The sequence below is a fragment of the Phoenix dactylifera genome, chromosome 11 (assembly GCF_051530095.1).
Source record: "Phoenix dactylifera cultivar Ajwa chromosome 11, Ajwa_hap1_PhDact_Kaust_v1.1, whole genome shotgun sequence".
NCBI classification, from domain to species: Eukaryota; Viridiplantae; Streptophyta; class Magnoliopsida; order Arecales; family Arecaceae; genus Phoenix; species Phoenix dactylifera.
Window position 1 is genome coordinate 24,072,270 of NC_143200.1, and position 25,040 is coordinate 24,097,309.

Sequence of the window (25,040 nt, forward strand, 5' to 3'; positions counted from 1 at the left end):
TGTTATAAAAAAAAAATATCATGCTAAATATGTCATAACATGCTTTTCTTTTATCTAAATTTAACTCCTTTACTTTATAACTTCATATGTGCGATCCGGTCTCAATCTGGATCCGAATCTTTCGGGTTGGGATCGGGTTATATGTGGATCTGATCCAACTCGAATGACCCATTGAGTCAAAAATTTTAGCCCCTGAACCCTATCCTATCCGACCTGATCTTTCATTGGGTTAGCTCTAGGTCTAATATTAGAACTGAATAAGAAACCAGATTAGATTGGGATCATTTATGGCCTGATCTGACCGACCTATTTGCACCCCTAATTATAATGTGATTGTGTATGATTTCTTTTACCTCCAATATCTACAATCACCTACTCTTAAGCATACATATTGTTCCTCACAGATTATGTGTTGCCCATGTTTTGATGGTAGACAAATCAAAGCTTCAAACATCATAAATTTCTTTAACAAAAGTCACATTCGATTTAACTTGACATTGCCTCTTTACATGAGATTAATTATTCCATGTAAGCCGGTGAAAGCTATATTGCACCCAAAATTCAATTGGTTTGGTTTTAAATATGGGCATATCACGGTATATCAACATCAAATCATCACCACGAGCAACGATAAAATATTTCACTATTCCCCCTCAAAGTGGACCCAAGAGTCTTCAATTTGCTGATGAGCATATTTGGTAGTGCCAACAAATACAAATTAATCATTATCCTTGCTTGATTTGGTGGTGTTGGGGGAAAAAATAGACCACCCCACAAGTACAATTAAAGCATCCAAATCCGACAACAAGTCTGACCTCATGCAGGCTGAGCCGAGCTCATGCAGGCCGAACGGAGCTCATGCAGACCGAGCTCAGAAGACTGAGTTCATGCAGGCCGAGCTCATGCAGCCCGAGCTCAGAAGACTGAGCTCATGCAGGCCGGGCTCAGAAGGCCGAGCTCATGCAGGCCGAGCTCGTCGTCCACATGCTGCGGCCACGCCTTGCAGCAGTCTCACCGTACCATGCTTTGCTTGCCGGCCATGCCGCGACACATCAACTAGGGACCATACCCTGCTACGACTGTCAACAATTAATGCGCATGGTCTCTGTTGGAAAAAAATAGACCATCCCACAAGTACAATTAAAGCATCCAAATCCGACAGCAAGCCTGACCTCACGCAGGCCGAGCCGAGCTCATGCAAGCCGAGCTCAGAAGACCGAGCTCATGCAGGCCGAGCCGAGCTCATGCAGACCGAGCTCAGAAGACCGAGCTCATGCAGGCCGAGCTCCGAAAGCCGAGCTCATGCACGCCGAGCCCAGAAGGCTGAGCTCATGCATGCCGAGCTCAGAAGGCCAAGCTCATGCAAGCCGAGCTCAGAAGATCGAGCTCGTTGTCCACATGCTGTGGCCACGCCCTGCAGCAGTCTCACCGTACCATGCTTTGCTTGCCGGCCACGCTGCGATACATCAACCAGGGACCATACCCTGCTACGACTGTCAACAATTAATGCGCATGGTCTCCATGGATCTCCAGATTACTCAAAATCTCAGGCCATCCATGGCAACTCATCAACTCGCTCAACTACGTCCGGTCACCCACAACAACTCATTGGCTCTAGTCCCGTCCTCCACAGCAACGCATTAATTCAGATGACCACACTCAATCATGACGGTAACTCATTTAATTCGTCCGGTCACATCACATGTAACCCTGTATCCCTCCTATAAAAGAGAAACCTCTCCCTCTTAGAGGGGGTCCGGACTCTGAAAACTGGAGAGGATAATCTCTCCCCTCTTTAGACATTAGCCCCCTCTGGCTTAAGCATCGGAGGGCCGGCGCCAGAAATCCCGCCCACCGGCTTTTTGCAGATCCCCCGGAGGACGCAACCCGCCAACCTACTCTCGCCGGAGCTCCTCCTCCTCAGCCAGTGGTCATCCCCGGGTCCAATTTCCAGCAACAGGTGGTTTTAAGCTCTTACAGTGGAGTTTGGATCTTCCTTAAGTTTGAAAGCGAACTTGACTCGCAAGCTTGATTCTGAATTTGTGAGGATTCAGACTCCTCGTGGTCTCACAAAGATAAAGCGATAGCTTTTCAATATTGCATGTCTATGCGTTGTAATATCTTAGACCTTTTGTTTCACCATGCAAACTTCAAATATTCAATTTTTGTTTGTCTAAGTGTTGAGATTTAGAAAACATTCAAACTTGGCCTATCTTTAGATGTATAGAGGTTGAACGAGTCAATGCAAGGCCGAACCCAGATCTCATGAATAGTTCATGCTTTACTTATTGCTCTATATCCATATTAATATTGGAGGAGGAAGAAAAAAAGGATGGCAAAATGTTGAAATCCAACATACACATTAAAAAAAGAGAAGACAATGGAAATATATTTCTTTCTAGAAAAGAAAAAACTTATATTTATGTGTTGCAAGGCAAAAATTGTACCATACTATTAGGTTATATTTGGTTGGAAGAAGTTAGACTTTGAAATAGAAATGGAAATGAGTCTCCCATTCCAATGTTTGCTTGGATGGAGTTCTATCTCCAATTCCTCAAAATTTAGTTCCAACTCTTTCTTAGTATTTAAATTCTATTCTAATTTTAATTATATTCTAGTTATTGACTTATTGAAATCTTATTTCGATTGCCAATTTTGATCCCAAACCAAATATATTCTTGTCGCTTGTCGCTGAATAGCCTCAGAAAAACCCTGTCCATATCCTGTTGCTTTCGTTCTCTCGACGCTGTCGAAACATACATTCCGTTTTCGATGAAAATTTGACTTCGCGGCAACCACACCTCGATGCATAAGATTTTCTCTCAAGAAAAGAAATAGAACGAGAGCAAGGGCATCACCGTAATTAAATAGAACTAGAAGAGCATATTGCCGAGTGCTCTGTCCGACGAGGATGACGCGGATCCGCTACCTCCGCAGGTGAGGCCCACCACACCCACGTGAGGGGACTAGACACGTCACCGGTCACCGGCCACCGGTGGCTTGTGATGCACGCCGCGCGGCGGGCCAGTGGACGGCCGTGGATTTGGGGGACCAAAGGGTGAGGTGGGCCCCGCTTTGTCCGAGTCGCCGCGTTTCCCGGCATCTCGGTTGTTGCGTTCATAGCGGTTGGTGGGCTCCTTCCTATCCATAAGTCGAACTGGTGGGGCCCACACCCTTCGTGCTCTCCGCTTATCACGTATTCACGTTTCACGTCTCGTAGCCTTATCAACGCACGCAACCACGAACGGCCCCTCTCTCTCCCTGTTTATTTTCTATAAATACCATAAATTGGTCCTAATGTGTACAACGTTATACATTGATTTCTAATCTTAGATTAAAATATTTGCCTTTTTTAAGAACAATGTACTATTATAGAATTTTACCTCATGGTATATTAGTCAGATAACTTCTTAAAAATTTTTGTGAAAAACAGGAATTGTCACTTGTTAGGTTTGAACATGGGACATATCTCAAGTCCTCTGGAAAAACTTTTTTTTTTTTACCTAGATTATTTTAATTATTTTGATGAACTTTTTAGATTTTTTTATGAAATGATCTATAATGCTTAATTTGTTGAGCTTTTTTTTGGCACGACGCAAAATCTTGGACTCAAAATATGCGTGAGAATCTCTTGAAAAAGATTCTAAATAGTAAGTATTATTTGCGCAATATTTGCCCGCCTAATTGGGAGCAACCAAACATAACATCAAGTTGCTCGATTGTGTCTAGGGTTTTCAAAATGCAAATACTAATTGTGGTATAGATATAAAAAAAATTTCAGCCACGGTCCTAGACCAACTGCCAAAGCTTACAAGCATGTAACTGATTTCTTTATTCATTAATGTAAACATACTTCGAAAGTTCAATGCCTATATTTCTATCCAATGCTTGAATGGATTTAAAAGAATGAAAATATGTTCATTATTGATAGAAAATATGAAAAACAAACAAAGGTTTTACTACCCTCCTTCACTTCCAACATTAAAAATACTACTATGGTAGACAAAACTCTATAAAAAAAATATGTAGATTATGCACGAATGATGTCTTCTATAAGGTGACCCAACCAACTCATAAATCACATCACCTAATTATTATTACTTTATAGCATACAAAAATTTTGGGGGATGTTGCTTCCAAGGTTATTAATCTAATTTTAACCCCCATAAAATTATATCGTCCCCCACCTCACAAATAGTATAACACACTTGGTTGCTTGGCTTATCCAAAAAGCCAAGCAACCAATGACCCACATGATTTCTAAGTATTGAATGCATATCATAAAACATATGCTATATATTACTTCTCTCTATTGCCATGCTTAAAATGCACCATCAATGTTACCATGCATTCTATATGAATCTTATGATACAACCAATATGACAAATGATTTATTACCTATTTTACACTAATTGATTGTCGAGCTATAATAGAATTTCCTAGCCTTTGGACTTCAATAGAGAGAAATGCATGAATCAAGGAGAATATTAATCCATCATGTACCTTAGGCCTGAGTGAGATTTATCAATTATCTTCTTTACGAAGAGAACGTAAAATGTGTATAACTTATTATTTTCAAATGTATGTGGCGGAGCAGTGGGGCACCAAGATGAGCTTTTGATGAATGAGGTCCATAGTTTGATGGGCCCTTTCTTTTTCCTTTTTTGTAGGTCCTAGGTCTAGCAAAACATAAAATTGATTCCTTTTATAGAATCTCCCAAACATGACAATAGTAAATAAAGAAAGGACAAAGCGTGGACTAAAGGGAGTAAGATAAGGAGACAGGTCGCCCACCTAAAAAAGAAAATAAGGGAAATTACCAAAAAAAAACATAGGTGAGCCGGCAAAGACAAAGGGAATGGCAGGAAAAAGTTGCAGGGATCCAGGTCATGTTGACCGGGTAACAGATAGATTTTGATAAAGTGGGGTTAGGGAGGTGCAGGATAAGATGAGGATAATGTTTTCAGGGAATGGCGTGAAGCTTTGAATCAAATGGGCAGGGAATTTTTCGGATGATCGATGTCCAATCCTTGTACCAAGCTTCAAGGGCACGGTAGTATCTTTTGGTAGACGAAGGTACATATCTAAGCTTTGGAATGTTTGTTTCTATAGTTGGGTTGGTTACTTTAAACCAAAAATATAGATGAATATTGCTTTAATAAAGGCAGGTTGTTCTCTATTCAATTCAAGAAAAGTCAAGTAGAGCTGAACCAGCCGGTTCAGCCCAAACTGAGCCGACCCAGTCGACTGGGTCGGTTCGGCAATAGAAAACGGTTTTGGCTCCTAGGAGGCCAGAACGTGATTGGCTCTGGTCGAAACCAGCCAGAATCGGTCAGAATCAGACGGAACCTGATGGTTCCATCTGATTTGACTCGGTTTGAACCGGTACTGACCCATATCGGACGCTGATTGGTACGGATCTTGATACTGATTTGGCCAATCTTGAATCAATTCGTCTGTCTGAGTGTTCTAGAATTTGCTAAAAGTCGAACTTTATAGAAGACTAGTGCTATAGCAAGCATGATTGATTTTTATTGAGGAGAGAATATGGTTATAGGCTTATAGCATAGCGCACTATTTTCAATAGAGCAAAATCCTATGAAGGGCTTGACGCAATTTAATGGTAGGAAAAATTCCACTACATGTGTGCAAATTTGTAAGGACTTTGATTTCCTGCAATTTTTGATCTTGAGGGATTTTCAAATCTGCTATGGACCATTTGGCCACTTGGATGTAGGTTTAGATAGGGGCAGAGTAAGATCTTCTTCGGTATGTTAAGTATCAAAATATAGCTCTCAACAAGTACCACAATGATACATCTATCTCTAAAGGGTTTGGCTCATGCAGCGATTGGAGGCATGCAGCAACTTTGAGCCTTGAAAATAGCTATTCAAAATAAAAGTTTTTTTTTTGGGGGGGAAAAACTTTAATCGGCAACTCTTATACTCGGAAGAAATGAATGATAGGATTAAAAATAAAGTTGATGTAGGAGTTAGATCCAGCTCCAAGAAAGTTTTAGTTTTTCATGATTATTTCTATTAATCATGACTATTTAAAAAAAATAACCACTTCTACTTAATAGAGAAATCTGATCCAGATTTTATAAAAACGGACCTCACTATTATAATTAGTGGTACTGTAACAGACAAACTATGTATCAGATGCATACATAAAATTTTTTTTGCAGGTGCCAAATTAGCCACCAACATACCTTGGAGCTTGCAGTGTACAACTCATATATATAGCATTACACTTGATATAACATTTAGTTTGATGTATGTCATACGTAAGCAGCTATAATAGCTTCTACAATCAATGTAGATGACAATTTGATGATGGAACCTCGCTAGATTTTGGGAAGAAATTATCTAGATATCCCTGGCCAACTTTGGAAGTTTCATCCGAAGTCCGCAATCTTGCCAACTTTTCCATGTACAGAACATATTGAGGAAAAATTATCTATAGATTCCTAAATACATTGTCATTAAGTATAAATGTGGTTATGAGATATGATCAGATTATTTACATGCCTATCACCAACTATGGGTCTTGGGTGTCTAATTAACTATTTTACATGTGAAAAATATACTGCTTGCTCAGGCTTTCAACTGCATCCTTAATCAGTGCCATTTGCTATTTCAGCAAGTCACTCCCTAAATATGACTACACAGGTCATGAATTAGTCACATATATTTGGCCGATGAGCACCGAAAATAATTTCTAGGCAGTGCCTGATAAGTCTAGGCATATGGAAGTCTGAAAAGCAATGCCATTTTAACCCTCTGTTCCACCTTTTTCTTGTTGGTGTGAATGCATGTGGATTCAACATCATGTTGAACTCATCATTGATATGGTAGTATATAGCATGCGATCCCTGGTTAATCGCATTAGATCAAGCTTACGAATTTTTGATCACGATTACATCATAACAAAACAAAATGACATGCATTATGCTCTCAATTGTACCGGAAGGATTTGATACAGCCAATTCTGAATAGCCAAGTGCAGTCACAACAATTGCACAGGAAGTAGATGAGGTTGCTTCAAGACTTGTCTGTCTCAAAACTGATTCCATTATTTGACATTACACCAAACAACAACTTCATTCTTTTAGTTAATCATCTCTACCAACTCTGTCAGCATTGCAGTCTCTTGGTTTTTGAAAAAAAAAAAAATCTAAATATACACAAGGCATTTTTCCAAAAATGGCAACTGTAATCTCTTCTCGGTCGGTCAGCGGCAGCAACTTCTCCTTCATGGGTCCACCATCATGATATGAGAAGCTAAGCCCGTAAGTTACATGCACACAAGAAAATTCAGAATGTACAACTGCAATGGAAGCTCAAACATGGTAGACCATCCCCACCTCAAGAGTAGAAGCATGGGGGATGTTAAAACCATAGGCAGGACCCCTGCAGTTCCTCCTCAAGAATTCATACCCAAAATTGATCACTAACCTCTTTATAAGACCAGATCCACTCTTCGCTTTCATGTGTGAATGCCCAAGTATGAAGGCCATGCCGGCTTCCCTTGCCTCCGTTAGCTCTTGCAACTCTTCCCTCGCTCCTCTGTCTAACTGCGGGCTCTCGGGCAGCACAAACCTCACTCTTTTCTTTGGTAGCATCACCGGGGACTGTATCTCCCTTGAGTTTGATGGGCCAGGAGCTTCCTCTGGTTCACCATCCTGCTCGCATAACCGAAATCCTTTTCCAACAACTGTCATCTTCTCATCGCACTTCTTGGTTTCATCCATGAAACCATTGTGCTCGGAATGCTCCGTCTGCATGAACTCAGCTAGGCCGCAAACTAGGTCCTTCTCAAATTCCAGATCATCCTTGTGCATATCATGGTATCCATACCGGGCAATGACCCTATAGAGCCTGAACTCTTTCGGGCCAATGCGGCCTACAAGGAATCGTTCCTCGGGTTTGACATATGGCACTGGGACTGACTTGATACAGAGGAAGACAAGAACCTGATGAATTCAAGACCATGATAAGTTCAACAACAAAAAAATAAAATGGCAACTAAGAAAAGAGAGGTACCAAAAAATAACAAAGCTTTTACATGTCCTATAATTGAGAGCATTCCAAAAGTTATGGTGAAAGCAATCTGCCGATAAAACCAATAATAAAAAAGGAAAAAGGTATTCTTATATATGATTTAATGAAGAACAGAAAACCTAGTTCCACAGACCTGGTGGAAAGCAGGTAGGTTGGTGACAAAGTGGGAGAAGACGGCAGGTATCCCTGATACGAGATCGGTGTGTATGAGGCCAATGCCTCGCACACGAACAATCCCAATATGAGGGCCGAGGCTGAGAAGCCAATTGAGGGAGACCTTGTTTTGGACTTCAAACTCATATTTCTTGAGGGTGCCATAATGCCATACATACATGATGATCATAAGGATGAAGGAAAGGGTAATAGGGACCCAAGCTCCTTCGAGGAATTTGATGAGAGAGGCTGAGAAATAGAGTGCCTCAATCATCCCAAAGAAAAGAATAAAGCATACAGATAGGAAGATGCTCTTGTGCCAACACAGTACAATCACCAGGGACATCAAGCAGGTGGTGACCAGCATAACGGTAATGACTGCCAACCCTGTCACGAAGAAAAAATTATAATCTACAATAAGAACATGCAGCATGAAAACAAGGTTAAGTTAAAGTGCATAATTTAATGGATATTACAGCCATCAAATAAATTTGTTAGTAAGTTCATTCCCATATGTAACATAACTTACATAAATTAAAGATATGAAATGGAAACCGTAATGGGTCTATACCAAAAATCTCCCTTATCAAACTTATGTATCAGAGCTCAAAGCATCAAGTTTTCATTCTACTTGTTACATTTACATGGATCGGACTGTTACTATAATTAGAATATCACATGGACTTTTCTTGTCTCCAATTCTTCTCTAGTGAGCAGAAGCAGAAAAAGAAGGCAGCAACTCAGCCATCAAAGGGAGATTAGGAAAAGCAAAATTGAAAATAGAAAAACTTATACCGTCACATAAAGCAACTCCCACGACCGATCATCATATGTTTAATGCATTCTCATGTAACCTCATGTGAAAGAAAATCAGACATCCTACTTGGCTGGAGGAAAATCAGGATAGCATGGATTTTTTATTGACTTTATATTATAAATGCCAATTTTTCAAAAATTTCATTCCTAATCACAACAGTATATCAATCTGAGGGCAGTTATGTGACAGAAAAGGATCCAGAGGCACATATAACCAGGTAAACAGCATGTGCCTTCATTTAGTTGGTAGAACACAAACAGGAGAAAGGAGGTGGAAATCAGATGCTGAAGAGGAAATGGACCGGCATAGGCCAATGAAAGGACATGGTTACTTTGATATGGTGAGATGAGCAAAATCCCATCCCAAAAGTATGTAGAAATTAAGCTGAAGAGAGAATGAGCTTGTTTTTCATATGTATGAGATGGTGTCATGCTTATTAACACCAATTGATCGATAGGTATACGTGCATGGAAGTTCACGTGACTGCCTAAGATAGAAGAAAAGAATGGAACCAATGAACTATGAACTATCAAACAGGCTAGTAATACAACATTTGTAATGACCATCAAAGCACAAAAAGAAAAGTTGCCAATGAGCAAAACATAATATCGAGCATCACAACTTCAATGAAAATGACATATGCCCACAATAAATTTATTTAAGTTTTGAGGTTACACATGCAGAAGATACACTGTTATTTGGACAAAAGGACTAAAGTTTTGCAATGTAAAGCAAAATGAGGGCACTAGTAAACCTGGTAACTAGACATACAGCAGGAAGGAATTCCCGTGGAGGTACAACAGAGAAAAAGATGAAGGCATTTCATGTAATAATGGTACTGAAGGAACAAAGTTAAAACTAATAATGATTGTGAATTTTAGTTTAATATCTCATACCTGATGCATTACCCATGTGTTTTGTGTCTCGAAAGCCAATAGTAACAGCCAAGCACAATATCATCAAGATCCAGTTGATCTCTGGGATGTATATTTGCCCATGGACTTCGGAGGATGTGTGGACTATCTTCACCCGAGGGAAGTAGCCCAAGGCCGAACATTGTTTAATGATCGAGAAAGTACCTGTAATAACTGCTTGGCTTCCTACCACAGCTGCAAGTATGGCTATTGCCAGAAGAGGCCACCTGATTCGCTCTAACACGAGAAAGTTCTATATGTCAATATTCTGGGAATCAGCATCAATGTTCTTACAAATTCTCAAATCCGAAGATAGTAAGTAAACAAAGGTAGAAGAACACATCAATTACTTAAATACCTGGAACAGAAACATAGAATCCAATCCAATAGCGGCTTTCCATAATATGATGCTGAGAGAGATAAGCAGCTTGTCCCATATATGCTAGGAGCAAGGATGGATAAACCACAGAAATGAAAGCAATCTGCAGACAAGTGAACATTCATCAGAGCGCTGGTTTCAAAGTCTGCAACCGCTGAAAGCATAATTGATGAGCAAGATGTTCAACAGTATTAACTAGCTCTGATGTGTCCTCAGGAACTAGCCTATAGTACAATGAATTCCACTACAATGTCATTATTGATACCTATAGGCATGCGAACAAGTTGATCTCTTGAAATTACAGGAATATCGCGAAAAATGGTTGGTTCAACATAAATTAGCTTAAGAATTGTACTTAATACTACAAATTATGCGGTACTGGTAATCAATCTGAAGACTAGTATAATGTTCAAAACTTCAACTTTATGGTTACAAGAATAGTCGGGAAAGTTGGAATTCAATGATGCGAGATATGGGAAGGAATTAAGTAGAAGGCCGAAGAAATTCAGCGACATGAGTCAAAAAAGGGTAAGAAAATCAAATACGAAAGTGTTCCAATTGATGAGGTCAGGGGATTTTTTTTTCTAATTTTGTAAATTTTAACATAAAATTGCTAAAATTGTGTCCAGATTTTGGTTCTTTCACTCACTTTTCCTCATTCTAGATTTGTGCATGAACTTCTTCTGCTGCTGCATCGAACAATTTATAAATTATAACCATCAAGCCTAAGTGTAACAAATCTTGGATAGCTTTATGTATCCTTGTAAGCCGATGATTACTTCTTTGTTTATTCAAGTTATTCCTTCTCTTTTGTTGTAAAAATAACAATCTAGTCCTTACAACACAAACATATAGAGTGAAATGCAAAAGCCCAAATAGTTTCTAGGATAAGTAATGCCAATGAAGTTTGATCATAGAAACAAGTAACTAGAACAATGCAGCAGATTCCATGCAAAATGGTACCCATATTCCATACCTTTATTGATAATTGTGAGAAATGTCCCAAATCTGCATACATAGCTTCAGAGCCTGTTAGTGAGAAAGAGTGTTAAAGAACAAATCATGTAGGGTACGGAAAGACAAACCCAGAAAGCAGGTATCTTTGACATACCTGTAATGCATAATAGGATTCCACCTAATGACATCCAACCACGTCTTTGGGTCTTCTTCAAAAAATTGTACATGTAGTAGGGAGAGAGGGCTTGATATACATGTGGATTCCAATAGAAAATATTATAAACACCAATGATGCTTATGCAGAAGAGCCAGGTTATAACAATCGGTGCGAACAGGAATCCTACCCTCTGAGTACCATAATGTTGCAGAGCAAACAAGAAGACCAATATGAGACATGTAACAGGAACCTCAACATCTGCAAATTGATAAATGTTTTAAATGGTAAACATCAGATAAACAGCTACTTAACCAATGACTAATTTGTCTCCCAACATAACTGCACATTCAAAGGCAAACAAGCAGTTCATGTACCATAAATATTTGTATACCGACTAAGTTCTTCCAGCATTATAAAGAAACTTTCTGTTAATCTCCTCATCAAACTGAATAAACCCACAAACTAAAACCTGATAGAGACTAGCTTATTCACATGTAGTAGAGTTTGACAAGGAATGCTAAGTAAACTCATTGTTAACATAGATTCCATTGGATAATTGTTGCTGCATAATGCCCATGCCTTGTCTGCAAGTATACATAATTCTCTGCTTGAATCCTTTTCTTTAGAACAAGCAAGAAGATAATTATGATAGTTGTTTTGCCATCTCTTGACATTTAGGATTATAGCATAATAGCTTTCCTCTATCCATTCTTCCCATGTAGATCTGTTCTTTCAGATTCATCCTACATATAGTCATTTCATATGTCTTAACATAACCATGCAACAATATCTTAAACTGAGAACATCAGTCCCCTTGTGTTGCTCAATCATCATCATGACCAGTTCTCTATACTTCAACCCTTAATTTCTGATTGATAATTTTTTAGGATCCTTTTTCACCTGATAAAAGTTTGTTACCTGATTTCAAGAAGGAAACAGAATAAGATGTGCTTTATGGGACCACTTTATACTGTCATAAGTCAAATTAGAAATTTCAAAAGAAAACATACTATCACCAGTTAATCCCAAATGAACCCATTAAAATTTGTCCTTTTTCTTCCGATGTGCACCAGAATCTCTACAATGTCCTCTTGTCACCTCACCTATCCGTACTAAAATTCTAATAGTATTTTGTTGCATTTTGAGCTTATATAAGATGCCACCTTGGAATATTTATGGTTTCAATTTCTTATGGTCATTTGATGGTAAATCCATCATCTCCTCATTCTTCCAGCTGAACAAGTTACCAAAAACCAATAACATCTGACCTTAATATCTCAGCCAACCCTTCCCAACCATTTACGAACTTGAGGTCCTTACTGGCTCCACCAAGTAACAGATACTAGGCTATTTTGTTGTTTTAACTCTTCACTTATGTGTAAAGTACTTTTTAGGTTATACCGACCTTGAAGCTTGGGGGTTTGCTTAGGGACATCCTTTTAACTGAAAGTTTAGTTTTTTTACTCCAATACAAGTTTAATTCACCCAGCTTATTGGTGCCTATTTTTGCCCTCCCATTTACCATATTCTCAGCATCAAGGTTTCTATGGACCACAATTCCAATATCTGATCGAAACCATTTGTTGAACACATATTTCATATTTGCAGTGCAATCCAATTTTTCCATATCAAACTATGAAAAAAAGTTAGGCTAAAAAGTATCTGTCTTGGTTGGTAAATAAATCATCACGAGTCTAGCATATGCATAGACTTCATTTGCATAAACAGACCTTGCAAGTTGCACACCTTAAGTCAGCACTACGATGGGTAACCCCTTCCCAGCCTTTCGACTTTCGTCATGCTAATTACTCTTCATTGTTCATTATAAACTCGATTCCACATGCAACAGATATGATATTAAGCCAATTTTGATAATCACAAAGATATTGCAAACCCTTGCCCATCTTAAGAACTGCAAATGTGGTCTTTCATGCTTTCCACTAAGAAAATTTGTTAGTTTTTGTTATAATCATGCTTTAGTATCACAACGAAAATCTACTTATGGATTCCTTGATAGAAGAGCTGCCTAGATACTGGATACTTCCATACTTCCATACAACCCCATAGAAACCTAACAAAGGATGCTTCTTGCAACTTAAATAAACACATGAGTAACTTTTAGAGAAGTCACACAGAGTTTGTTGCAATTCCCTCGCCTACTTCCTTGCAGATCAACTTGTCAATTAGGTTTTATTTTCAGATATCTTGGGATAAAAAAAATAGTTCACAAATGGGAGACACTATGGTAAAACAAGATAGCAGAAATTGACAAATAAATAAAACTTGTAGAAAACCAAAGAACAATACATATCAGAACTCATACGATTAAATGGGGCATCTTTAATCATGCACAACTAAATGCAAGAATTTGACATGATTATTCATCCTAATTTAGCATCGTCTTGCATTTCAAGCTATGAAAGACTTTTATTTGGGCCTAAAAGCAAGACACACAATTCAATTTCCCACAGTTTTCTTCAAGAAGCTAAAAAGAACAGATACACATGGACAAAATTAGGGTTTTGGAGAATACGCCTCTTCTAACAGAAGAATCAGTGACAGCTACAATGGCCAATAACTACGTACTCCTGGCAAACCAAATGCATGTTAAACATCAATTAATTAGTAGCTTTCTTACATTGATGATGTTCCTTGGACATGGAAAGCTCAAGCCCGGAGACTGCCGAGAAAACTGCCAACCACCAACAGCAAGATTAAGAGAGAAAACACACCAATCGACCGAGTCAAAATAAGATTTGGAATTAAAGAAGAGAGCGCAACCAGAAATCGCAGGTGTGAGGACACCATCCCCAATAACCATAGAAGCCCCGAGCAGCGCGAGGATCATCAGCAAGCGCTGCAGCACCTGATGCTTCTCCAGCATCCTCTTCAACCTGGCCGCAGCCGTGACGCCACCGCAGACGGCATCGCCTGAGGGAACGTGTATGTGGCCGTCCCTCTTCTTATATGCCGACAGCTCCTCGTCGGCGAGCTGCCCGCTGGGGAGGAAACCAATGCCGGCGCGGTGGCAGAGGAGGGAGTAGAGGGCGAAGGTGCCGCCCTCCCCATCGTCATCAGCTCTGAGGACTATGAAGACATATTTGAGGAGGGGCACCAAGGTGAGGGTCCAGAAGACAAAGGAGAGCACGCCGTAGATCTCCTCGTTGCTCTCCGAGTGATCGATGTCGTCGGCGAAGGTGTTCCTGTAGACGTACAGCGGCGAAGTGCTCAGGTCCCCGTAGACCACGCCGAGGCTCTGGTAGGCGAGCGTCAAGACCGTCCTCCAAGACTCCCTCTGCGACCCAGAAACCGATCAAAGCTCCCACCTTTGTGCTCAAAAACCCATCAAAAAGCTCCAAAATCTAAACTTTAGCAAGAAAAAGCCCACCTTCACGGTATTGGCGCAGGATCCGCTCTCGATATCCATTGTCCGAGTGATCAAAATCTCAGAAAGCTCGTGTCTTTTCGCTGTACTTCAGTAGAGATTAAAAAAAATAGAGAAAGCCTAGCGAGAAAAATGGACTAGGCTACAGCAGTAGAAGGTCAGACGAGATTGCGAGGAAGGGACAGGGGATTTGATTTAAGTTTTTTATTTTTTTTTATTGAGTTTCGGACTGGTGGCGAATAATGGCAGCGGAAGGATCATCCAAGAACCAGCGAAGAAGGAATCGAACAGAGGAATACGGGAGGATAGAGAACAGTTGCCTCAGTAGCTCACGGCCCATACTACTTCCATCTACTGGAAGAAATATAGTATTAATTTCTTTTAGTTCGATTCTGGGAATAGAAGACGACACGGTTTCTGGAAAGGTCTGCACATAGACATGGAAAGGAGGAAGGGGAGTCGGCTGAGGGGGGTGGGGTTGGTAAAGTGACGTGGGGCTGCGACAGCCAGCAAAATGAAAGAGAGGAGAAAAAAGAAGCAAAGTATTTACTTTTGGAGATGATGATGAAAGGATAAGAGAAAGACCCGTACGCTATCTTATTAATTTGTCACATTAAAATGATAGGTTCGTGCTCTTTTTAATGTGAGGGGAGTTGCTTATCAAATGTTGTGCTAAAATTTTCAAGGGAAGACTTCTCAGATAGAAAATATGTGTCAAGTTTGTGGACAAGAAGAGGACGCACATTGCGTGAATAGCTTGGGCAAAGTTTCCTTTGAAGATTGGGCCACTGACATCATTTGCCTGATTTAGTCATGAGATAAGTACAAAATTAGATATTAATAATATTTGTAAAGATCTGTACATATGCTTGTATTTAGTCTCATATCAGTTATTCATTAGATTAATTTTGAATATTTATATAGAATAAAAATCAAGAAACCTAAATAATATGTTCTGATTAGCTATTTTAGATGGGATCCTTATTTGTTACAATATCTTCGCATAAATAAATTATAGCAAAGAATATTCAAAAATTAGTAGGATGGAGCATATGCTGAGCTTGCACTTTGAGTATAGATTTTCAAGTAAATCACCAACAGCCCATGTTGCCTCTGTATATTAGAATATAAAAAAATCATATTCAAAAACGTGAAAAATTAAAAGCGAGGACTTATCGTAGGGCAATACTCTAAACTTATTTAAAAAAATCTTCATTTTGTTATTTTATTTTATTTTATTTTATTTTTTTACTAAAACAAATAATTTATATAATATTAGTACGGAAACATCCCAAAAGTCTAAAGATGGTACATCCCGATATTTCTTTTTTTGGTTGGCGTGTTGTTTGGGGGAAGGACAAGTTCTCGCATTCTACAGTGGTCGCTTAGATGAGGGTTTTTTTTTTTTTTTTTTTTTGCTGAAAAGATGAGGTTTATGTCACACGGAGAAAAAGGACAGAAAGGACTTCATCAGTACTTTCAAAGAAGGGAAAAAGCTTTGCACGGTAGAAGCTAACGGATCAATAAACCCTGGTCTGTATATGCTCATGAGCTCTTTCAACCGTCCATCTCAATCGCCGATGAACTTCAACTCTGCTTCCGGCTACTGTTCCCGCCAGAGTTCTTACATGGCTTAAAATCAAATGGCCATTATAACATTAAAACCACGTCCGATTTCTTCAAATTGGATGAACTACAAAAATGACCGGACAAACAAATGAGACAATGAGTTCAAGCAAACAGCTATGAATTTTATACCGTTCTACTTTTTTCATCACGAGTATTGGAATGATTTAAAAGTCACCTAACAATCTGCTGTTTGTTATAAAATATTGATTTGGTCTAGGTAGATTAGGCTAAGCCAATTTTATTGGAGAAGTATAAGTTAATTTCCAACCCAATCATGAGTCTGAGACAACGTTGGACATAAAATCAGCTAACTTAGCACCTAGGCGGCTCGCTGGATATAAGTAAACTCAGCCCAAATTATTCATTAGCCTTGGTTATTATAATGACTGCATCATAAATTAAAAACCCGCACGCTATCTTATTAATTTATCACATTAAAATGATAGGCCTCTGGTCTTTTTAATGTGAGGGGAGTTGCTTATCAAAGGTGCTAAAATTTCCGAGGGAAGACTTTTCAGGTAGACAATATATGTCAAGTTTGTGGACAAGAAGAGGAGGCATATTGCCTAAGAAAGGCCATCCACCGGTCACTAAAATGCCGACTAATTAATTCTAAAGGCACGGTGTCCTCCGTAATATTGGGTCAGTGACATCATTTGCCTCATTTAGTCGTGAGATGGGCACAAAATTAGGTACGGTTGATAGTAAAATGATTGCAACTTGAAAGTTGAAAGATGGTATATATGAGTACCTGTGCAGGTGTGTGTTTAGTCTTATATCGATTATTTATTGGGTAGATCTTGTGTACTTATATAAAATCAAAAATTGTTACAAATAGTATCAGAGCGGATCCGACCTATAACCTTTTTAGACTATGGGACATTACAACACAGATCCATTAGAGCTGTAGGTTGAATCATTCACTAAACAACTATTTCATTGATCGGGAAGAACCCTAAGTGAGAGGATGAGAGGGAAGTGGTTGTATTCACAAACTTTATCCAGCCCTGGTTGCTGGGATACACTCGGCGCGATTCCAGCTTTCATATTTTGATCAGGTAGCTGAAGTCGTAGTGTTGATTGCGTGCTTTGCCTCCTTTCTCGTGACCATGTCTTGGTGAGCGTGGCGAGTCAATTTGCTCTGTTCGTACAGGTTACGTGGTGGATCTTATAAGGTCTACTCAAGTTAAGGTCCTTCTCATCCTAGGGAGACTTCCCTTTCCCAAACCAGACCTAGACTTGATCCATAACCTTTGGGCTTTGATGAAACTGTCTAAGAAATAACGGAGAATTGACTTTCAGAAGAAGTCTCTCTCTCGCCAAATGAGAGGGATAACCTTATCGAAGAGTACATCTCTCTTTCTCGTGCCGACAAATTGTATTATTTAAGTGCTTATTGCTTGCCAAAGATCCTACTTCTACAATTGATAGGTCATCGGGTTATTCAATAGATCTGACCATTGGCCAATTGTGGTATTTGTGATTAGATTTGAATTGATTTTAACCCTTAGTAAGACGAAAATATTAAACGAGGAGAGTATGTGAGGACTCGTGTGGGCGTGTGTTTAGTCCTACATCGATTATTCTCTGGCTAGATCTTGGGTACTTATTCCATGTGGGCGTGCGTTTAGTCTCATATCGATTATTTCCTGAGTAGATTTGGATACTTATATAGGATCAAAGAATCCAAATAATACCTTATGGCTAGCTATTTTAAGTGAGTTCCTGTATGATGAATTTCTTGATATGGTGAATCAGCAGAGCATATACTAAGCTTGCATGTTAAATATGGATCTTCAAAGTAAATCATGAACAACCCATATTGCCTCCAGTATACTAGGATATAAAAAGATGATATCCGAATACACGAAAAATTAGGGAAGAGGACTTAACTTATGGCAATATTTTAAATTTATATAAAAAAAGGATCTTTTCCCCTCCAGTACCCTCTTTTTATTTCTTTTTTGGTTGGCGTGTTGTTTGGGGGGAGATAAGCTATCGTGTTCTACGGTCGTCGCTGAGTTGCGGCTAATTTCGCATGGAGAAAAAGGACAGAAAGGGCTTCTGTACTTTCAAAGTAGGGGGAAAAAGCTTTGTACTGTAGAAGCTAACAGGTTAATAAACCTTTGTCGTTGTATGCTCTTCTCATGGACTCTTCCATTTGTCCATCTTAGTCGCCAATGAACTTCAGCTCCGTTTCCTACTTTTGTTCCAGCCAAAGTTCTCAGATGGCTTAAAGTCAAATGGCCATTATAACATTTAAACCATGTCCGATTTCTTCAAATTGGATGATCCACAAAAGATGACTAGACAAACAAATGAGACAAGAAGTTCAAGTGAACAGCTATGAATTTTATACTGTTCCATTTTTTATCACAAGTATTAGAGCGATTTAAAAATTACGTTACAATCTGTATAAGTCCATAATATTTCTATTTATTAGCGTGATTCAATATTAGGTTATGTTATTTTTTTTATTAGAGTCTGTACACTAATATACATAATTTCTGAAATATATCGAATGTGATAGAATAAAAATATAAAATTCTGTTTTTCTTTTATTTTTTTTCTTCTTTTACAAATATATTTACAACGAGTATCGAACTATGCTGGTTGGTTTTAGGTTTTATCCGAATAAGATTGCTTGTTATAAAATATAGATTTGGTCTAGATAGGTTCGGCTGAGTCAAACTTACTCGAGAAGTATAAGCTGATAATTCCCAACCTAACCATGAGTCCATGACAACGTTGGCTAACTTAGCACATAGGCCGTATATTGATCCGGCTGGATATAGGTAAACCCGGCCCAAATTATTCACCAGCCTTCGTTATTATGACGACCGTATAATAAATTAAAGGCACCTTTGGTATAATACTGAGACACACAAAGTGCTATAGTACTATAGCTAATAACTGATATGGCTTTTATAATTGTTCAAGCTGCTATTTCATAGAATTGGTATTGGAAAATCATCCACTGAGTTTTGATCATATGGTTATTTTTAATATCAATATTATGAATGCATTTCTATGAAAATATAACATTCTTTTCCTCAAAAAAGTCCCCTTTATTTTTTCGATATGTAACACTGCAGGATATGATGCTTCATATTAATTATTATTGCATGATAATAAGATAATCTTAGTTTTAGTTTTCTTTTGCCCATTTTCAAGATTTTTAGCTCAATAACAGTCTGTTATATGATCCTGAAGATGTTGTTAAAATCATGACCCTCACCGATTCATTTTGAAAATGATGGGATGAGTTGATGGAGACTGAGATGATATACGTGATAGCCATGATGTGGTCCGCTGGCTGGCATGGGCAAAGCTTGACGAGGTAGCTTGGAATGTTCTCACCCTTCCAATCATGTCATTTAAAGCGTCCAACCATCTAAATCCGGGAAAGAAGGTGCCTTGCCTTTATTTTTTAACCTAATACGTTTGGCCATGCACTTAAAGTAGGGAAATTTAACTTGGCTCGCAGAAAGTATTTATCCTTTTAGAAATATGATTTCTGCAAAAAAAATTTCTAAAAAGAGAATGCATGGGAATGTACTTTTGGCATATTTGGTTAAACATGGAAAAGTGATAGATTTACATAGTACTTATGTTTGGTTGATCATCCACTTTCGTGTAAAAGTTATATATGTATAATTTCTATTATACCTTTAATAAATTAGATCTTTAATGCCTATTTAATGTTGAAGGACATTTTTGGAAAAAAAAATAAAGATAGAGTGATTTCCAGCTCATGGAAAAATAACTTTTTCATGTTTCTTATAGGAAAGACTTTTACATGAAATGTGAGAATTATATTTCTATGGGAATACAACTTTTTCATTTCTCTCATTTAAAAACTCCAACCAAACAAGAGGCATCTCATTACTTTTCTGTTGACGATACTTTCTTCCTTTCTTTTTCCGCAAACCAAACGAGCCCTTAGAGAATGACCGGATATATTACGTATACGTAGTTCCTTTACGGGGCGCATCATGTGAAGAGGGGCTGAAGTGAGTACTTGTCGCAGAGACACCTTCCCGTTGGGAGGAAGAAAAGAATCTAGATAAGCAAGCATTAGATGCACGTATAGGAATATATAGGCATTGAATCAAAGAATTCCTCAAATCCTTCGAGCTGGAGTCGTGCATATCCGGCCTTCTTAGTTCTTCTGTAGACAAACTGTACAGCTCATTTGTTTCTTTTAGTTTTGCTCCTCCTTGTACCGCAAAAATCAAAAGAATTCCTCTAGAAGTAGTGCAAGCCTGCATTTTTTCCCCACCATATTGTTAGTTGGCTCGAAAGTTGTGTTCGACCCAGACCTAAACTAATTTGTTGCCGACATGTGAATTTATAGGCTAAATTCAGCTGGATTAAGCTAGATTGCGTTAGGTATGGCAATTGCTGCTAGATATAGCCGATCACACATCTAATTCACCTAGCTGGATCCATACCTTACATAAGACAAGTTCTCGCATGGCTTAAAATCAAACAGCCATTATAATACTATGACCATGTCTGCATAAGATAACTAGACGAAAAGATGAGAAATAGTTTTATTGACAACCATCCTGGCTAGTGGAGTAGGGTTCTCATTGTAAAAAATGGATTTAGTCTAGATAGGTTAGGCTAAGCTAAGCTTACTCAGGAAGTAAGTTGATAATTTCCAACCCAACCATGAGACCATGACGCAGGTTGGACGCATATTCAGCTAACCTAACACTTTGGTTGCATATTGATTTGGCTGGATTTAGGTAAACCCAGACGTTCGAGTTATGAATCGGTCATAGTTGTTATAATGTCAACTATACCATAAATTAAAGTCATCTTCATTATATTATTGAGATACATAAAATTCTATCCAGTAAGTTTCCATCATATACTAATAGATGCATTAATACTTTTTAATATTGATATTATGAGTACATATTATCGCTATGAAAATATAAGACTATTTTTTTAATAAAAGACTCCATTATTTTGTGGATACGTAACATGCTTCATATTAATTAATATTACATGATAATAAGATAATCTTAACTTTAGGTTTTCTTTTATCCTTTTTCAAGTTTCTTAGCCTAATATCAGTCTGTTATATGATCCTAAAGTTGTTACTAATTTCATGATCCTCAGCGAATCTCATTGAAAATGATATGATGAACTGATAGAGACTGAGATGGTAAATACCTGATGGCCATAATGTGGGTCGCTAACACGGCAAAGCTTGACGTAGGACTCAAACTTATACATTAAGTTTGGAAAAACATAACACCAGACCCAATTACCGATCACAAAATCACTCTCTAACTGTCTAGTTGCCACGAAATTTGCTGTTTGATTTCCCTCGCGGATGGCGGTGGATGCGAGTAACGATCAAAAAAAAAAATTCTCTAGGAGTAGTGCAAGAGTGCACTAGTTCCACCATGATGCAGGGAATTATACTAATCACGTACTCATGAGTATGAGTACTTCTTAGAATCATTCTAGATACCGTTAAATAGTTCGGAAGCAAGGTTCGACGCCTCGATATCAGATCTCTTACTAGTATCATTATATTATAATATTGGTACATCCGATATGAAAGCTGGTTCGATGTAGCGATTATCGGTAGGCCCTTCATAGTGAATATCGGTTCAATATTGATATGGTATAGCATGGTTGGCATGCACATTATTACAAATTTTTTTGGAAAGTTGTGTTTAGTCCAAGCTGAACTTATTTTTTTTTGATGAGTAGACTTCCATGGTAGGTTTTGGCAGCTGCCGCCGGATAAAGGCCAATGAGACGTCTCACTCATCTAGCTCGAGCCACACCTGAGATCACACTAAGAGTCCTTCTAGTTCAACTAAAATCTACCAAATTGTTGCATCTACTAAACTAAACCAGGCCAAGGGGTCCCTTGTTCCTTTGACTAGGAATCTCTCTTACACACAAGCACTCGCATCAGCCCACATCAAGTGTGTACGTGCATGCACGTGCGTGCTGGTTCGTTACTAATGCATTGCATAATTCAAATTAATTAATTCCATAAGCCTCCATTCCCTACTCATTGTACCATGAGATTACTATCTAAATAACATCCACTTCCAAAAGATTCAAATTAAAAACAAAACCTCTTAGGAATAAGTGATCACCTTGTCTATACACCCAGCTTAATTTATGAATACTCGACCGGCTCCTAAACATTGCTGAATTTATGAAATGGGTTCGCCTGAATTAAAGTAGTGTCTTTTAGTCAAAACAAATTAACGAGCACCCTCATTCAATTAGCACATCCAAATAAATTAAGATGATCTTCGGAGTGGAGCCCATTGATCCATGAGGTTCTCACACCTTCAACTTCTGAAGTTATGATCCCCTGCAGAGAAGGAAGCACAATTGACCCTGCTTGAAAGGCCACCATAATTGGTTCTCAATCCCAGAGTCCAAAACGTCCAGCTCTGAGGTGACCTGTCTCGTGGTGTGGCCGGCAGGATAAATATTCTTACTGAGGCTTTTATAAAGAGGATACGTAAGTGATCACATCTCTAGCTTATATAAATACGGACAAAAGAGCTTTTACCATCATAAATTAGGCTTCCGTTACCATCACAAGTGCCTTCAAATGGACCACTGAGCACAACTGTGGTCTGGCGAGTCTATTGGCGAGGTTTCCTCGCAGTGGTCCGGCGGAATCTGGGAATACCTCGCCATAATGGTTTGGTTTAAACCGCAGTTTCCAATAATTAGCCCTTGTGATAGCGAATGATCAAAAATATGAAAGTGAGAACGTGTCCATATGTGTTTCCCAATTAAATTTATTTACTCCATGCATGGTTCTTGTTTTCAAAAAAAGAATATTATAAACTATCGCTTCCATGGAAGCAATTATTTATGCTTTCAATAGTTCAGAGTCTGCTGCACACTGCTAACCTTTTTGTTAAAATTATTTGTCAAAATTTAGAACCTTATCTAAAAAAGCTAGCCGGAAGAAATTTTTAAATTTCTTAGTTCTGTAAAAGTATCCAAAATCTTTCTGACAAATAACTGATGTAGGACTAAATATAGGCATGCATGAATCTTTATGCCAATTAAATTTATTTACTCTATGCATAACTCTTTTTTCAAAAGAGATCATCAACTATCGCTTCCATAGAAGCGATTATTCAGGCTTGCAATGGTTCACAGTAGTTATTATTAAGTCTGCTATGCATTCTTAACCTTTTTCCTCTTTTTTTTCTTCTATCAGCTCAAACCTTTTGAGGTTTGGTGGTTTTCATAGTTTTATGCATGATCCATGCAACACATAGGAGACTGCTAAGCCTAATATAGACTCTTTCCCAACTACATTTATATATCCACCACCTCAAATTTTTATCACTGCATTCTTAATTAACTATATTTGTATGTGCAACACATAGGAGTCTGCCTATTTATATCCTGCCATACAAATTTGCAGTGATTTGTATCGCTACATTCTTAATTAAGGTTTTTTGCACATCTGACCTCGCCATTGGGTTTGATAGCATCAGGTTTGAACATTAGCACAGCATTTTGGACTGGCAATCATGGAAGACAGCTAGAAAATGTATAGATGTTGGGGAACTTTGTTGGTGTAGAGTTAGCAGACATTCTAGCTAATAACATGTCGAGCTTTAAATGTAAATTGTGCTTGGATTCAGCTGTTTTTAATACTAACAACTTAGTTCATGCACGTTCCAAAAAATAAGAAGAGTGCAGCTACCCTGCGCAACTCCATTCTTGTTCTGGGCACCATTCCTCGATGACCTTCAGGGATTAGTGCAGTACGAAAGATCGAAGATGCATGGATGCCAAAAGAATCTCTTTCCTAGCTTGTTTTTTTTTTTTTTTTGGTACGATGTGGGAGACAGCTGGAAATAAAAACTTGGCGTCTAAAGAAAGCCACAACATATATAGCCATCAAAGTCGACTCTCGTAGCTTGTTTAAAGTAAGTAATTGTCTTCAGTTGAAACTATTATACATGTGAGTAAATGCATGCACAAATCCTTCTGCGTACGATAACACGTCGTTCATTTTTTTTTTTTTTTATAAACGTTTTCCAGTCAAATGATTTGAAAGCTCCACGCACCATATTTTGTTGAGAAGTTCGAAGAAAGACGCAGTGGTGGGCAAGAACTTCGCCGCACGAAGCTTTAGGAGATGACATTTTTTTTATTTTTTTTGCTAGAGTAGGAGATGACATTTAGAGAGCTAGGTAGTCGCCTTGGGTGAAAACTAGTATAAAAAATATTGGCACGTTATACCAACTCAGCCATCTTTGTTGAGAATTTGGAAGAAAGATCGTACGAAGCTTTAGGATAAAATATATAGGGCCTGTTTAAATATTTCTCTATCATTGGCCTAAAAATTCTGCAGAAATTAAGTCTGACCCATCCATCACATATCTTCTAAATAATATGCACATATTATGGCTAATATTATGGATCTCTTCCCATCCATTTCTATAGGATGGGAAAAAAAAATCTGGTATGATCTTTCTTTTTCTTTTCTTTTTTTTTATAATGAGATTCGGTCCGGCCTACTCTAAAAAAAAAATCTATGAATACTATGAAATGGGCCTTACA

At 38.4% G+C, this 25,040-nt stretch overlaps 1 protein-coding gene across 1 annotated transcript; it reads right to left on the minus strand.

The window, feature by feature from the left end:
• Positions 1-7,038: 7,038 nt before the first annotated feature.
• Positions 7,039-15,256, minus strand: LOC103710052 (potassium transporter 6-like). The gene is made up of 9 exons (XM_008795637.6): positions 14,829-15,256; positions 14,222-14,735; positions 14,079-14,132; positions 11,438-11,698; positions 11,303-11,355; positions 10,306-10,429; positions 9,930-10,184; positions 8,197-8,603; positions 7,039-7,975 (listed from the first exon to the last, which is right to left on the minus strand). Exons 1-9 carry the CDS (start codon positions 14,865-14,867, stop codon positions 7,343-7,345), a joined length of 2,340 nt encoding a protein of 779 aa, XP_008793859.4. The 5' UTR covers positions 14,868-15,256; the 3' UTR covers positions 7,039-7,342.
• Between the last annotated feature and the right edge of the window lie 9,784 nt (positions 15,257-25,040).

Bases quoted from the DNA above. Each gene is read 5' to 3' on its own strand.
- LOC103710052 (XM_008795637.6), bottom strand. From the start codon at position 14,867: ATGGATATCGAGAGCGGATCCTGCGCCAATACCGTGAAG. The intron at 14,133-14,221 runs GTTGCGCTCTCT...GGTGGTTGGCAG, and splicing joins CCTCACACCTGCGATTTCTG to TTTTCTCGGCAGTCTCCGGG. The intron at 11,356-11,437 runs GTATGTCAAAGA...TCTCACTAACAG, and splicing joins AATCCTATTATGCATTACAG to GCTCTGAAGCTATGTATGCA.